Raw genomic sequence first — 15,631 nt, 5'->3', positions numbered from 1 at the left:
GTGGGGGCGGGTGTCCGCGCGCGGCCCCATCCGCCCCCGCCGTGCCCTCCCGCCCGGGGCAGGCAGCGCCCCCGGGCGCCGCTGCGAGGGGCGATGGCCCGGGCGGGCACCGCCGGCGGGAGACAGCGCGGCGGGCCGGGGTGTCGGCGGGAGCCCGCCATCGCCTCCCCCCACCCCTACCCCCGCCCTCCATCCCCGCCACCTCGGGGCCGCCCGGCGGCGGAGAGCCCCGTGGGGGTGGCGGGGAGCGGGCTGCCGGGTTTTGGAGGGAGACGGGCGCGGTGGGGGCGGGGAAGCCGGCCGAGCCGCTTGGCGGGCTGACCCCGATCGCCGGCCCGCGCCGCCCGCCCTCACCCCGCCCGGGTCCCGGCGGGCCCCGGCTCCCCGCCGCCCCGGCCCTCAGGACAGGGGCTTGGCGAGGAGGGCGCCTGGTGGCGACACCCCCCCGGCCCCCGATCCCTGCGGTGCCCCGGCCCCAGCCCGCGCTGCGGCGCGTCCCCCCGCTGTGGGGGTGTCCCCCGCTGAGGGAGGCTGTCCCGGCTGGGGGGGGGTGGGGTGGGTGTCCCCGTGTGCGAGGGTGCCGTCCCGGCAGCCGCCACCCCGCTTCCCCCCCCCCCCCCCAGGTTTTGGAGGGAGCCTCGCTCGCAGCAAGGCGGGAGCGCGGGGGAGGGGGGCCCGCGGTCCTGCCCTGCTCCCTGCCCCCTCACGCGTCCCCTCCGCACCCCTCGACCGTGCGGGGGAGGGGGGCAGGCGGCGGCTGGGCCCCTTTTGGAGGGAGCGCGGGCAGCGGCGGTGTCCGTACCCCCGTACCCCCCCCCGCCTCAGCCGCTGCGCCCCGGGGCTGGCCGAGGCGTCCCCCGTCCCGTCCCGGCTCGGCTCGGCGCGGCGCAGTCAGCGCAGGCCGCCGCCTCCCCGCTCTCTGCAAATTGGCGCGGAACCGGCGCGGCGGGAGCGCGGGCGGCGGCGGGCGGCCCGGCACGGCCCATCCCGGCAGGTGTGGGGGACCGGCGGCGAAATCCTCCCGGAGGGAGACGCTGCACCGGCAGAACGTATGTCTGTGTGGGTGCCTGGTGGGTGCAGGGTGTAGGGGGACTGTGTGGGGGGTGTCATAGCCCCAGGGACACCCCCCCCCCCCCATCCTCTTACGTGGGAAATGCCCCTTTACAGCTTCCCCCTGCGCTAGACAAGCCCAGCTAGCCTGAGCCAAACTGGCTGCTGGCGTGTGTGGGTGTCCCTGTGTAACCCCCTTCAGCAGTGTGACCCCCAGCAGGATGTGGAGCTGTGTGTGATTGCAAACCACAGACGTCCTCTGCTCAGGCACTCCTCGCACCTGTAAAATACTTGTGCCCTTCTATTTCAGTTGTGTAAACCATGCTGCTCTCTGTGATGAGTCTTATGACACCAAGTACGGAACTTGGTCCTAACTTCCTGAGGTTACGTTAACTGAGCTTATGTTATTCCTTTGATCCAGGCTGAGATCTCACAACCCAAAGAAGATGTCAAGACGCAGGTAAGCTGTTAGCATCATAATATACAAAGCTTATCTGTAGTGAACTGACAACTGCTGCTCTTTCAACGTCTAATGTCTTTCTGCTCTTTGCAGTAGCCGTTTGCAAGCCAAACAGCAGCAGCCACTGTCATGTCAAGAAGAGTCTCCACAAGAACTGCAGGCACTAGAACATCTCCAGACCAGAAAAAGGAGAACAGCAGAGGTGACCAACTTGGGCAACTTGAAAAGCTTAATAGTATTGAAAGTTCTCCAGTGCATTTGGGTGGGAGAATCTTAACTCTGCTGAGTTAGGAAGGAGGACGGGAGTAGCGACAGTTTGCTTTAGCTTTAGAGGTGGGCGTGCTGGTCATTGTCAGTGTATTGATTTGTCTCTCTCTTCTCGCAGGAGACCAAGAAAAGAGAAGATGGGAAAATTGCTAAAAAACATCAATATGAGATTAAGGTAATTCAGTCCTGAATCCTGACTCAAACTAGCGAGGGAGTCCATCTGGTTTATGGTGGTGGGTGTGAAGTCGTCCGTTCCACGCTAGACAGTATTGAATAGGGGAAGTCTCTACCTTCAGATATTAAAAATTATGGGAGCTCAGCACCTTAGCATCTTTTTATATGTTTTTGCTTTTTTAAGTATGGCTTTGTTGCAGATAAAGGGTACGTCAATGTGAAAACCACTGTAGAGTAAGGTTAGGTGTAAAAATGAGAATAAAACCAGGTATTTCATAATAATTCTGTGTGCAGAGCAGGTAAGGCCTAGAGGCAAGTTTAAACAAGATCATTGCACTTGTTTTAACTTAAGGTGTGGTTTCACGGCCATTTGGTTGAGAAGACTCGTAACCTTGCGGGCCCTCTTTACTTTCAACAGAACTTTTAACGGTTCTTTTGATTATTTAAATCAGTTTAGGAATCTGTTTTAACCACAATAGGCTACTCCTAAACCAAGTGAGGGGCTTTACAGTTGTTTGTTTTAAAGTGGATTAGTAAAATAATGTAATTTTGTCTTGCAAACAATCTTGCTTGCAGTTACTGTGTTTGTAAAGCACATGAGACTAATAGCTATGGCGAAGCAAAACTTCTGACTGTGAAGCTGTGTTTGCAAACTTTGTGTAGGGGAAAAATGCTGTGTAAGTACGTCAGCTGTACTTGGGGTGAAAATGCATGTCACAACTTAGCTTTGCCGAAATGGGTAAATCCTGCTCACCTGTCTTTCCTTCCTTGATAGCTGGCGATGCGCTCCGTACCCTGCCTTGCTCCATTTTTGGTTCTCTTTAAATGCAGCCATATGCAGGTTCAACTTGCTAATTTGACACTACAAAATAAGTTAATGTTCTGCCAGGTTAGTGGGTTGAATTAAGCCAGCAGAGGGTCTGACAAGTGTCAAAGCTGACAAAAGAAGGAAGGGGTGGGACTTGTGTAGTGAGGATCACAGGAGAGGAGAAGGAGCCAGGATCTCCCTCTTCTCCTAGCTGTGTGCTGTTAAGATCAATTCTGCTGGAATACGTAACTTCACTCCTAGGGTACTTTACTCTGGCTATAACCAGGTTTAGATATACTAAGGAAATCATATGTAGTTTACCTTGTAAAACAGCTATACAGGTGTGGTTAAACCAGGACAATAGGAAAAGTTTCTGTGTTCAGGGGCAGGTGTTGCCATTCTTTGCGACTGGGATCCTCCCCCCCAAACTCCACAGATCATAATTAAAGTTCTGAGTCACCATTTTGAAGGCTGTCAGCCATCACAGCATTGCATATGCTCCATGCATTTGATACCTTCTTACTTGTATTGATTACGTACAACCAAATAAGTATTAATGAAACAAGTTACAGAGTTAATGAAAGTAATCTAGAATTCCTTCTCTGAAGCTTTCTGCATTAATAACTTTGTGCTCTTCTCCTTTTGAGTCATTGCATCTCATATTTGGCATTGGCAAGCTGAGAGATAGTTCACAGCTGCTGCTTGCTCAGTGGGTATCTAGCTCTGGAGCTGAGGTGGGTGGCTCCTCTCTGGAGTGCTTAATTGGAAGATAACAAGTTGCTGAATTTCCACTGAGAGACAGTAGAACCTCCACCCTCTCCTTTCTTTTCCCTCTGAGTAGATAAGTAGATAGGACCAGCAACCTAATGTCCTGTGTTTTAGTAGCAATGAGTACCTTTTGCCTTATGTACTATAACTGAGCAGCTCAAACAATGGAATGGTTACTTGTGGGTTCATAAACTAAAACCAGTTGTCTTCCTCAAAGCTGAGTTTCCTAAATTGATCAAATTTGTTTATATACGTTCCATCTTGACTACAAAAGGCTTTGTTGGCATTTAATCTCTCTGTCTTTCTTGGTTTCAGTACTTGAATTGATGCTGAGATCCAAAAAGACTAATATGCATTACGTATATTGTTGTTGTTAACTGTAATCTACTTACTATGAGCCTTCCCTGCTCTCATGGTAAAATTGGCATTTAAAAGATACCTTGTTTATGTTGCAGAGTTGTTGGCCGCCCACGATAACAGGAGGCATCTCACCTTGCATAATTATTGAAACACCTCACAAAGACTCAGTAACTACTGACTTCTCAAGATTCAAAAAATACAGGTTCAGAAACCTCTTCATAAATCCATCACCTTTGCCAGAACTCAAGTAAGTTTACCAGATGCAGCAGTTGTTGTACTGAACTATTGTAGTAAAATCTGTTGTTGTATTGTGTTTGTATAATAGTGGGCAGTACTCAACCCATACCTCTAATTGTCTTCTCATCCCACAAGCAATTCGATATAAAAAAAAAAAAATAAAAAAATTCTGGGTTCCCCACCCTGCCCTGGTCTTATAAATGCACCGGACAGATCATTTTCACCTTTCAGAGCTGTCCTTTTATAAGTTAACACTGGATACTCTAAGTGGTTAAGAGGCACGTAATGGTTAAACTAAACTTCTTTCAGTGCTATTGGAACTAAGCAACCAAAAAATACTAAGCAAAGTTTTCTTTAAGAACTTAAAAATGTGCAAATATACAAATAAGCTTGTGGCAATATTGCTGCATGGGTAGCTTGCTAATGCAATGCAGTATGCTTGATGCAGTCACAGTTCTAGAAAGTTTCCCTTCTACAGAGGGATAGATTAGCTGACTCAGATTTTTCAATTTCTGAATTTCTTAGCCATTCAGGTGTGTTAGATGAGTACCCTTGCTGCTGTTTGTATCAGCCTGGTGTTTTATAAGAGAGTTGTTCCATTTACTGCAATGCATTAGGGAAAACTGCTGAGATGAATGAGGAGAGAAGCAGAACATGAAGCTTTACTTTGAACAAATCTTTCTAGATACACCATGTTTTCATTTGTTCTGGCCAAAACTTGACCAGAACTGGGAGATGCTGCATGGTGATGTTTTGCCTCAGTGCAAAGCAGTAGGTCTCCTACAGTCTCTTTCACTGAATTTCAAACTCAGCTGCTCCTCTCTGTTATTATTAGCATCATAGAATCATTTAGGTTGGAGAAGACCTTTAAGATCATCAAGTCCAGCTGTCAACCCAAGACCATCGTGCCCACTAAACCATGTCCTAAAGTGCCTTGTCTACACGTTTTTTTGAATACCATCAGGGATGGTGACTCAACCACTTCCCTGGGCCACCTGTTCCAATGCCTGACAAACCTTTCAGTAAAGACATATTTCTTAATATCCAATCTAAACCTCCCCTGGCGTAACTTGAGGCCATTTCCTCTCATCCTATCACTTGTTACTTGGGAGAAGAGACTGACACCCACCTGGCTACAATCTCCTTTCAGGTAGTTGTAGAGAGCGATAAGGTGTCCCCTCAGCCTCCTTTTCTCCAGGCTAAACAACCAGAGTTCCCTCAGCCGCTCTTCATAAGACTTGTGCTCCAGGCCCCTCACCAGCTTCTTTGCCCATCTTTAGATGCTCTCCAGCACCTCAATGCCTTTCCTGTAGTGAGGGGCCCAAAACTGAACACAGGACTCGAGGTGTGGCCTCACCAGTGCTGAGTACAGGGAAACAATTGCTTCCCTGCTCCTGCGGGCAGTACTATTTCTGATACAGGCCAGGATGCCGTTGGCCTTCTTGGCCACCTGGGCATGCTGCTGGCTTGTATTCAGCTGGCTGTCAACCAGCACCCCCAGGTCTTTTTCTGCCGGGCAGTTTTTCAGCCACTCTTCCCCAAACCTGTAGTGTTGCGTGGGGTTGCTGTGACCGAAGTGCAGGACCTGGCACTTGGCCTTGTTGAACCTCATACAATTGGCCTTGGCCCATCAATCCAGCCTGTCCAGATACCTCTGTGATTCCCAAGCCTGCTGAACTGTGCTTTAAAGAACAGTATGCTCTTCTCTATACCTAGAAAATCACATTTTTATATCTGTTGGAAAGCTTAGCAGGAAGTATTTAAAAAAAAAAAGAAAAAGATGGTGAATGAGGCAATCTCATGTTCTCCTTTAGCCTGTTGTTGGAAACTGCTGGATCCCAAAGGTAGTTCAGATACAGAATTCCATGCAAGGAGTTTAATCCTTGATGCTCACCTCTTGTTGATAGGCATCTGGTAAAGCTGAGCTCCATCCTTTCTGATTAGCTGAATAAGATGATCATGTACTCTCTCCTGCCTTCTTCATGCCTTCCTAACTGCTGTAGGAAGATCATAATGGGAGAGTTCTTGATGACTGCCCACTTAAATGGGGAGACTTGTGCATTGAACAAGCAAGTATCTCTCCAGCTTTTAAACTATGATGGCAGCAGAATGGGTTAGAATTTGTAGGTAATACCAGTGATCAGGTCTGTTTAACCTCTCTCTGCTTCTGCTTGGGGAAAGGTAAATATTTAACTCCAAAAATTTCAGGAGGAAGTCATTATTGCATTGATTAACATGCTGTCCCTCTTAGTAACTGTAGGATGAGAAATACATCTAAGAAAAAACCCACATCAATTCATAATAATAATTACAAATTAAACCCAAGCCATATTAATGGGGTACTTCTTACCAAGTAGACTTGAGTGCTAATAAATTGTAAGTTAGCAATAAAAGAGCTCAGCTTTTCTCACAGTAGCCTGTTTCTGACCCTTAAGGTACACTAGAAAAGGAAGGGATGGATGAGTCTTTTAAACACCATCTGTAAATATTTTTCTCAAACTAAACCAGACAACTTTGTGTGTATTTTGCGTTTGTTGGGGAGTGGGGTGATTTTTTTTTTCTCCTTTTTTATGGGGAGGGTTTGGTTTTTATCTTGCTCCCTGGACAGCCACCTAACTAGGTAAAATAGGAAACTCTGGTTGTATGTACAACTTTGGGATGCACACGTTTAGTTTTACTGGCTGTTCTGCAAAACTGGACATGCTGATGATCTTGGCAGGCTACCGTTGTGGTGATGTAAAATGTTCAAAGTATACCTGCAGTTTTCTAATTATCATTAAGGATCTTTCAGCATGTGGAATTTTTCTTTTTGTTCTTGAATATCACTAAACACTGTTTTTAAACTCCTTTTGTGAAGGTGTATATATACTTAACAATGCTTTATGTAACTTTATTCCGTAGCTGGGGAAATTCCAAAGATGTCTGGCTCAACATCCTGAAGAAGGAGAACAGATACGCTCATTGCAAACATTTCACATCACTACATTCTAGTTTGCAACCTCACATGAGATCAATACTGTTAGACTGGCTGTTAGAGGTGTGTTCTTCTAGTTACTTTGCCATGTGTTATGCCTGTGAAGTAGGCAGATAAAAGCACAGCTTTTACATAAAAATCTAATAGCAAAATGTCTGGTAATGATAAATGCCTAAACTAGTTTGTAACAAAAGGGTTACAAGTTACTGCTTTTGATCCTTTTGGTGAGCTACATTCTGGTCTTCCCTGGCAGGAGACACTGAACCTTCCACGCAGGGCAGTGAGCAATAGTACTTAACTTCCCCTTCCTGGGAAGGGGGGAAGTCTAGTTTTGAGACACTTGTATTGAAATTGCTATGGAGCTGTAACTTTACATCTTAGACTGTATCTAATCCATGAGTCAACTGCATCTGAGTTGAGGACTTGAGTTATCACCCTGGCCCTGTCTATATCAAGAGCTCTTAGGTTTCAGTCCCTGACACTATTTTCTGACTTAGGATAGAATTAAAAATTCACTAATATGAAGAAAGCAGAAGAAAGTAGTGCATTAGTGGCTGAGATCTGAAGGTTCTTGATATAGGCATGTTCTTATTTGAAAAGGATTACAAATAAGTCATATCCATATTCCAGTCTAATTGCTTTACTTCAGGCTATTCCAGTTGTCAAACAAAATGGAAACTCTCAATCTTGGCAGCCTATGCAAAGGAGTATTAGTGTTGTAAATAGAGACCTACTTTCTGGAGTTGTTTCCAAGAACTCTGTATTGAACATATTCAATCACCACTGCCAAAAGCAATGTTTGACTCATGCAATCCTTGCCCATCAGCAGAAGGGATCTTGCGGGTTTACTGGTTCCATATCAAGTACTCCAAGGAAGCAGATGTTACAATGGCACTCCTGCTGTCTTGGTGGAACAGTGCTAATAGCAGGGAATTTCAGAGGAAAGGAAGGGTTTGGTTGTTTGGGGTTTTTTTTGTTATTTTTTTTAAAAATATGGTCTGAACATAAAAACTGTTCCAGTTGTATACTTCACAACTTCCTCTAATGTGTGTAATGTACATACCACCACTAAATTGACTAAATTGTGTTTTATTGCCCTTTTTTTTTTTTTAAATCTCAAACTCTTGGGAAATCATCCAATTTCTAAACAAAAATGTCAACAAGGGCCTTGTTGTCCAGCTCAATGGTTCTATATGCCACAGTGGATTAAAATCCCAGCAACTTTGAGAGTTCTTCAGTAGCTCCTAGTGCTGCCTTCTGTAACATCATAACTGAGACACTAACATGACCAAGCATTATTATGTTTGGGCAATATGCTTTTTATAAAAATTGTGCCATTTATTCATGAATGGGCTTGGTCTGTAAGTTTTTAGTTCTGATTCTTGTTTGGAGCAGTAGTTAAAAATATCAGAGTAGCACGTTAATTGGCAAATATTAGATCAGGTCAAAAAGAATGAGCTGTGGTGTTACTGCCAACCAGTTGTGTCTTTGGTCAGGAGGGGTTTTAATTCGCAAATGGGCGTTCAACCTTAACTTAGGAAATGGCTAGTAGTAGTGAGATTTTATTCTGATTTTGTATCTAAGTGAAATAACGAAGCAGGGCAGGAAGCTTGGACTTGGGATCTGTTTCTTGGATATTCTTTCCTGTTGATTGTGTGTAGATTGTAAGTAATTGATAGATAGCTAACTAGTTTCTAGTTGTGGAAGGGATACAGAGTTGCATATAAGCTGGAGTTGTGGTAGACCCACCCAAATTCAGTTAGAGATTAGGTGAAAAAGTAGGCCCCTGTGTAAGATCTCCAGGCCCCAGCAGTCTCCCTTCCTTTTTTGTTGAACTGGCATTTGAACCACTTTGATACAATGCAAGCTTTAAAAGTTTTCCCTGCCAGGGAAACCCGCAACTGCATGGAGCAGATGGCCGTTCTTGCAGTTTTGTTCCTGCTTAGTGAGGCTGTCGGTGTGCCTGAGGGGCTGCAGGCAGTGCTCCTGGCTTGCCAGCAGAGCCCCCTCAAGCAGGAGCTTCCAGGCTTATTTGCTGCAGAGCAAAAGACTTCATGTTTTTTAGTGGTTCTGCCCTGAGACAGACCTACTAGGAATACAGGGAAGATCTGCTCAGTGACTTCAACTTGAGGTTTGAGCGCAGAGTATTCTTAATCAAACAAATTAGTGGGGTTTTTTTTTTTTGCTGTTCCCCTCCCCCGCAATGAGGCTTTCTTCTTTCAGTGGAAAAAGGTTTGTACTCATTTTTAGGAAAATGATGCCATTCAGATTGGAAAAAGTACACTTTGGAAATATGTTAGTGCATCATAGACAATCTGTTTGGGTGGGAGCATGGGAAATACTTTTTCCAGTCCCATATTAGCCACTACCTCCTAACACACCTAGGTATGTGATAGTTTGTGTGTGCAAAAGATCAAATTGTGTGCTTTACTATTACTACTAAAATACTGTGCTTTACTATTAAAGCTTGAATACTCCAATGTGTGTACATAGAGTTTTATAACAGAAAACTGAATATTTTTTTCCTGTTTGTAGGTATGTGAGGTGTATGCACTCCACAGGGAAACCTTCTACCTAGCTCAAGACTTTTTTGATAGATTTATGTTGACGCAAAAGAACATTAACAAGAGCATGCTTCAGCTCATAGGAATTACCTCATTATTCATTGCCTCCAAACTTGAGGTAAGAAGCACTGTTACGGGGAGGAGGATATTAAGTTTGGAATAACTAAAAAAGACAGTGATAACATTTATTTCTTCTGTCTGAATCTTTTGAACTTGGTGGTGTACATTCAATACTGAAGGTCAGAAGGGGAAATTTTTTTCTCTTCCTTCAGTTGTGCATATGTCAGTCTCTTGGAGCGTAATCTTTGTCCTCCCTTTCCTCAACAGCGGGGAAAGAGACCACTTAAACTTAAAAGGTATGCAAATGTGCTAGGAGTAGTTTTGTTTTGTCTTCTTCCAAATATACAGCAGTTGGCAAACAATCTCAGGAATGGGTGTGGGACTTAGAGCAAAACGAAGCCTAAGTCTCAAACTGCCTGTACATCAGGCTGATATCCCTATAAACCCATTTAGTGGAGTGTTTTAAAGTGCAGTGATGGTGATACATTATATTGTGCACTACATCTACAAGCCATGAGCGTATTTTTTGTATAGTGCGTGGTAGGTTAGGCTGAGGGGAAAATTTGGGTTATTAAGTTTATATACTTGGAAACCCCTGATCTAGCTGTTGTTCCTGAAGCCAAGGCAGTACACTACAAGCAGTTGTCTCTCCTAAGGAAGTGCATGGAGCATCAGGCTGTGAAGCCAGCTGGTAGAGAAGCAGTTCTGGCAAGTTCTCTTTTACTAACACCTAGCTATATGTGGCCCCAATTGGCATGATTGGGTTGGCAAATTTCTTCGTTAACCATCTCTGCACCATGGATTTTGCCAGCTACGGTGGCTGTGGGATTTTCTCATCTTTTTCTAGCTTTTTTTTATCTATGAGACTACATCAGCACTGACATTGCACGTATCCTGTATCAGCAAGCCATTTCTAATGCAGCAGTGTGCTGTACGAGAATTAGGATGGTGTATATTGTTACATCAAATGGAATGGCTGAGTAGAAAGTGGTATAAATGAAAGGGTGTTCCGATTGTTTGGTCAGCATTTATTTCCCCAAAGGTAAAAGAGTTGCAATAACTATTGTGTTTTACAACAGATAACATACAACCTACTTGGTTTTAGTACCTCCTCCATCCTGTAAGTTTCAAGTCACTTCGTGTAACAAGAAAAACTGTTTGAGCATAAGAAATGTTAATATTTCAATATGGACTGAAAAGTATTTGCCAGTATCTTCTCAAGCTTTCTTAGAATTAAAAGGCACTCTAATCTTCACTTTCCTCCCCTCCTCCCTTTAAAGGAAATATACGCTCCTAAAATACAGGAATTTGCTTACGTCACTGATGGTGCTTGCAGTGAAGATGATATTGTAAGAATGGAACTTATTATGTTAAAGGTAATAACTTTGCTGTGTTTGTAAGTGCTGGTTGAAAGACCATCCAGCTGAGCCTTGTATTTTAATGTCACTTACTTGCTTAGAAAAGCAACACGTTTAGTATGTCCCAGTTTCTGCAAAACAGCGAAACCTTCGTTGTGTGTGCAGTGGACCTCTAAAGCCCCTGGTTGGGGTGAATCCCTGTCTGTTAGAAAAGGACGGGTTTCTCACACTTGTATGAAAGTAGAGGCTCTTAAAACAGGCACAGCCGGCCACGGGGCAGACTAGAAGGTTGTCGCTGTCATGTGCTGCACTTGCCAGCATCCTTTGCTGTCCAGGAACAGGGGCCTCTAGGAGATCCAGGCAAAGACCTGACACTACTCAATGCTCCTCATGTTGGAAAGGATCCATCTTTACCATCACAGAACTCCTTATATGTTTATTCTTCCTTAATAGATATAAGCTGCAGGTTCAGGCAGCTAGCCTGAAGGCTTGGGGAAATGCTCTAATTTCCCAGCTTCTGAATGGGGAAGATAAATTAAGATCCAACTGCACTGGTATAGGTAGGGATATATAGGGCTATATCCCTATATCCCCTATAGGGATATGTTTGTGCTGATTGAAAACCAGCTTGTTCAAAAAAGTAGTGAGAATGCAATCTAAAATGAATATGTGTACTTGAAATTGTACATAATCTTTAGTGTCTTTTGAGGATCTGTACAATAAGCTTGGCAAACTCAGAAGGGGAAGTATGGGAAAAGAGATCGGAGCACAAAACTATCCTTGCATGGTTTAAGGTACTTAACAGTTTGTTTAATGTTTGCAGGCTTTAAAATGGGAACTCTGTCCGGTGACAATCATTTCTTGGCTGAACCTCTATCTCCAAGTGGATGCTCTGAAGGATGTTCCGAAAGTGCTGCTACCTCAGTATTCTCAGGAAAAATTCATTCAGATAGCACAGGTAGGTAGTAAACTGTATTGGAAAATGCTTTCTGGAGTGATTACAAGCACAACTGAGCATTACACTGCAAAAGCCATTAATGGAATGCTTTTCCTTGTTTCGCCTAACATGTTACTTTAAGGAATGTGCAAGTTTGACTCTGCCAGAGAACTTCATACTCGGTTTTGAGGACAAGCACCCACGTGCTTCTTGTCTCCCTGCTCTCACGTAAACTTTAAGACTTTTCTGTACACTGGAAGAATAAAAATCCATCTTGGTTTTTTTAATCGCTATGAACTACAGTGTTCTCTAAACAGCAGCAACAGCTCTGAGGGTGAATAACTTAAGATGCTATGGACAGTTAACTGTTTTTACCTGTATTGCCTGTAACAGTGTTTCTGTGTTATTGCCTAGAAGGCAGCCTGAGGAGTGTTTTGACTATTTTGAAACAGCTGTGGTTCAATTTTTACAGCCATGTGTTGTGTCCAGCCTCAGAGAGGCTTACTTGAAGGGCAGACTGGTCTAAGTCACTGTGTTGCTAGGTAATATTTTAATTTAAGAAAATACCTTCCTGGAGCTCTGATAAGTTTAAAGGTGTATGTAAATCTGTGCAGTGTCTTGCACGTTACTGGTAAAAGTGCAAATTGGTTTGCATCATAAGGCTGTGAGACCCACTTTAACTGCAATTGGTGCCAAAAATAAATTAGATTAATACAATTGATGCTAAAAAGCTCAGCCATGTTATAGAGCATAGACTGTAGGACTGCTGTATGCATAGCAGTTTCTGTGACAGTATTATAGTATACTAAAGTATCGTCTTGTTAAAACTTGTAACACTTATTTCCTCCACTCTTTATTGTTTCCTTAGCTCTTAGACCTCTGTATTCTGGATGTGAATTCTTTGGACTTCCAGTATAGAACACTAGCTGCTGCAGCGCTCTGCCACTATACCTCAACTGAAGTAGTTAAGAAAGCTTCAGGTAAGAAGCCTTTGTGAAGCTCTGTCTTGTTAGGCAGGGAATTCTGGAAGTTGTTACATGCCTGAAGCTGCTAAGACTATATTGGTTTACCAGGCTGCTGAAGAGCAAAAGCTACATGGACACTAATTGTTCTGTTCCATGGGGTTTTTTTTGGTTGGTTGGTTGGGTTTTTTTTACCCCCTAATTTTACTTCCTACCACTATTTCAGATGTTACAAAGACTCATTATAATAAGAAGGAAACGCTTTCAGAAGCATAGACTCTGCTAAGGAAATGTAGCAGATTTATCCTTCTTGCTTTGGGGCTAATACTGCTCTGTGACTTCCTTTTGTTTTGGGGATCATTAGCTATACATTATTTGGCTACTTTTTTTCCTAAAATGTAGTTATCAAGTAGTCATCCTCGTCTGTCAGCAGCATTCTCTTAACCTTGGTGCTAATTCCTACCAGCCTGTCCCTTACAAGCTGCGGAGCGGGGATCACTTAACTGAGCTTAGCCCTTGTGTGTTGCCTGAGATACCATAAGGGACTGTGGCAATAGTGTATGTTTTTGTAGTCTGACCCAAAAGCTTGTGTTCAAGCCGAAGTCACTTCAGCATCCCCTGGTAAGCACAGGAACCTTTGTGGCCACAGAGTTGCTTTGCTCAGGAGGCCTGTGCTTGCCCTTGTCAGCCACAATGCTTTTAAGTAACAAGGAAATGCTGGGAGTTTCTGGGAGGATGTTTCTGAATTTTTATCTGGAGTATTATCTATTGTTGTTTTTAAATATATTACTGCATTCTACCCTCTAGGCTTAGATTGGGACAGCATTTCAGAGTGTGTAGAATGGATGGTTCCCTTTGTGAGCGTGGCAAAAAAAGTCCCTGTGAAGCTGAAGAACTTTAAGAAGGTTGCAGCAGAAGATCGGCATAATATCCAAACACACACAAATTATTTGGACATGCTGGTAGGTGGTTTGTGGGCTTGCAGTTCAGGCAGTTGGGAGTGCGTTACACACCTCTTCTCCTGAGGCAGCAAAGGGTGGCCAAACACCTTCGTGCTCGCACCTGGCCTGGCTCACCTCAACCAGTGTGTTCAGTAGTGCCTAACACTTTGTTTCTGGCTCCTGGTTGATGATGCTATAAACTAAACATGTTTTACCATAACACAGGCCATAAGCAAAGACTTGGATTAGAAGTACTGGTGAAGCGTTTAAAAGATGATAATCTTTACTTTGTTGTGTACTGTCACTGTGGTTTTTCATTTACTGCCTTAAAGCTGGAGTACTTGAATTGCACTAGCAGTGTGAGGAAGTGCTGCTGTGTACTAGTGAAACAAAAAGGTAATACCTGTGACAAGTTCTAACTGTTGTTTTCCTCCCCCAATGCACAGGAAGAAGTTAACAGTGGAGTAGCATCTACTGTCCCAGGTCAGTTATCACCTGTGTCAACAGGAGGCATAATAACCCCTCCCAAAAGTACAGAGAAGAAATGAAATAGGGACAACAACCACCATGAACAGTTTCAGAAACAGGACTTGGTGCTTCAGAACAAGACCACACTAAAGGTGACTCACGCTCTTTACTGCTATTCAAGACTCAGGCAGTAAAAAGACACAGCCAACAGAGCAGCAGCTGGCAATTGAGACTGGTCTCTTCCTACAGACTTGATGATAATAAAATTAGACCAAGCATCCCTCCATGCTTTCACAGGAGCCTGGACTACTCTGGTCCATTCTCAGACACAACTTAATTCAACTCTGACCATTCCTAACTTATGAATTTCAAGAACTTTTTAAAAATGGCTGAGTGGCAAGTTTGTCCACTCAAGTATCAAACTTGCTTTAACTTGGGCTAGCCAATACAGCAGAGCTTAATGACAGCTTGTACATATTACCTCTTGACTTTTTTTTTTCTTTTCTTGGTAAGGTCAGAGCTTAATGCCTGTCAGTCAGCCATGAGCTCAGGTGCAGTATTAGAGAGGTCAGTGGGTAAGCAGTTTACTTTTCAGAATCCCCTCTTCCTTTGCAGTACAGTGTTGCCAGCCCTGTATCAAATTCTAGCTCCACAGGAGGCTGATGAATTTAAGGTGGCCCTTTCAGGGCTGCCACAGACTTCAGTTCTAGTGTATCACTGACCTCAGGTAAGAGTACAAGCAAAGGACCCACTGCTGAAGTAACTATAACTGGAGGAAGTACAGTCCTGGAAGGAAGGAGTTCTATTTTGTAAGGCCCAGCCACTAACTTTCAACAAGAACAAACATAAAAACTGGAGAGGGTATGGGAAAAAAAGTGAGCCCCTGGTATTCTACAACCACTCACATTGTAGGAACAGTGTTTTAAACTAACTGTGGAGCTCTATTTTATCAGTGTTTATAAACAGCATTAACTACTGCATTCTCCTTGGAATATTCACTACCTCTGAATCACTTCTGTGATGAAGGGACAGTACTGGGAAAGATGGGCATCTGTCCTCCTCCCTCTTTCAAGATGCTCCTACCTGCACCCCACACCCAGGGTCAAGTTTTATGTGACACCAAGCAGTCCATGAAGCTGCACCAGAGCATCAACTGCCACCCACTTCCACATTAAACTCACATTTGCTTAACTTAGCAAACTTGAATTCATGTCTTCAAACAAGCCATTGTGGAACTAGCTGA

At 44.2% G+C, this 15,631-nt stretch overlaps 1 protein-coding gene across 2 annotated transcripts; it reads left to right on the top strand.

The window, feature by feature from the left end:
- The first annotated feature begins 1,406 nt into the window (after window positions 1–1,406).
- On the top strand, window positions 1,407–15,624 carry CCNE2 (cyclin E2). 2 transcript variants are annotated; one of them, XM_049821180.1, is made up of 11 exons: window positions 1,407–1,510; window positions 1,607–1,712; window positions 1,896–1,952; window positions 3,983–4,134; window positions 7,026–7,161; window positions 9,634–9,780; window positions 11,003–11,098; window positions 11,904–12,038; window positions 12,886–12,997; window positions 13,787–13,941; window positions 14,367–15,624. In XM_049821180.1, exons 1-11 carry the CDS (start codon window positions 1,497–1,499, stop codon window positions 14,466–14,468), a joined length of 1,212 nt encoding a protein of 403 aa, XP_049677137.1. In that variant the 5' UTR covers window positions 1,407–1,496; the 3' UTR covers window positions 14,469–15,624. The 2 variants fall into 2 exon arrangements, with proteins under 2 accessions (XP_049677137.1, XP_049677126.1); XM_049821169.1 differs by having other exon boundaries at window positions 1,604–1,712.
- Window positions 15,625–15,631: the final 7 nt, after the last annotated feature.

This window comes from Accipiter gentilis, chromosome 2 (assembly GCF_929443795.1).
Source record: "Accipiter gentilis chromosome 2, bAccGen1.1, whole genome shotgun sequence".
Classification (NCBI taxonomy): Eukaryota; Metazoa; Chordata; class Aves; order Accipitriformes; family Accipitridae; genus Astur; species Astur gentilis.
This window is presented reverse-complemented; position numbering and strand designations above follow the sequence as displayed.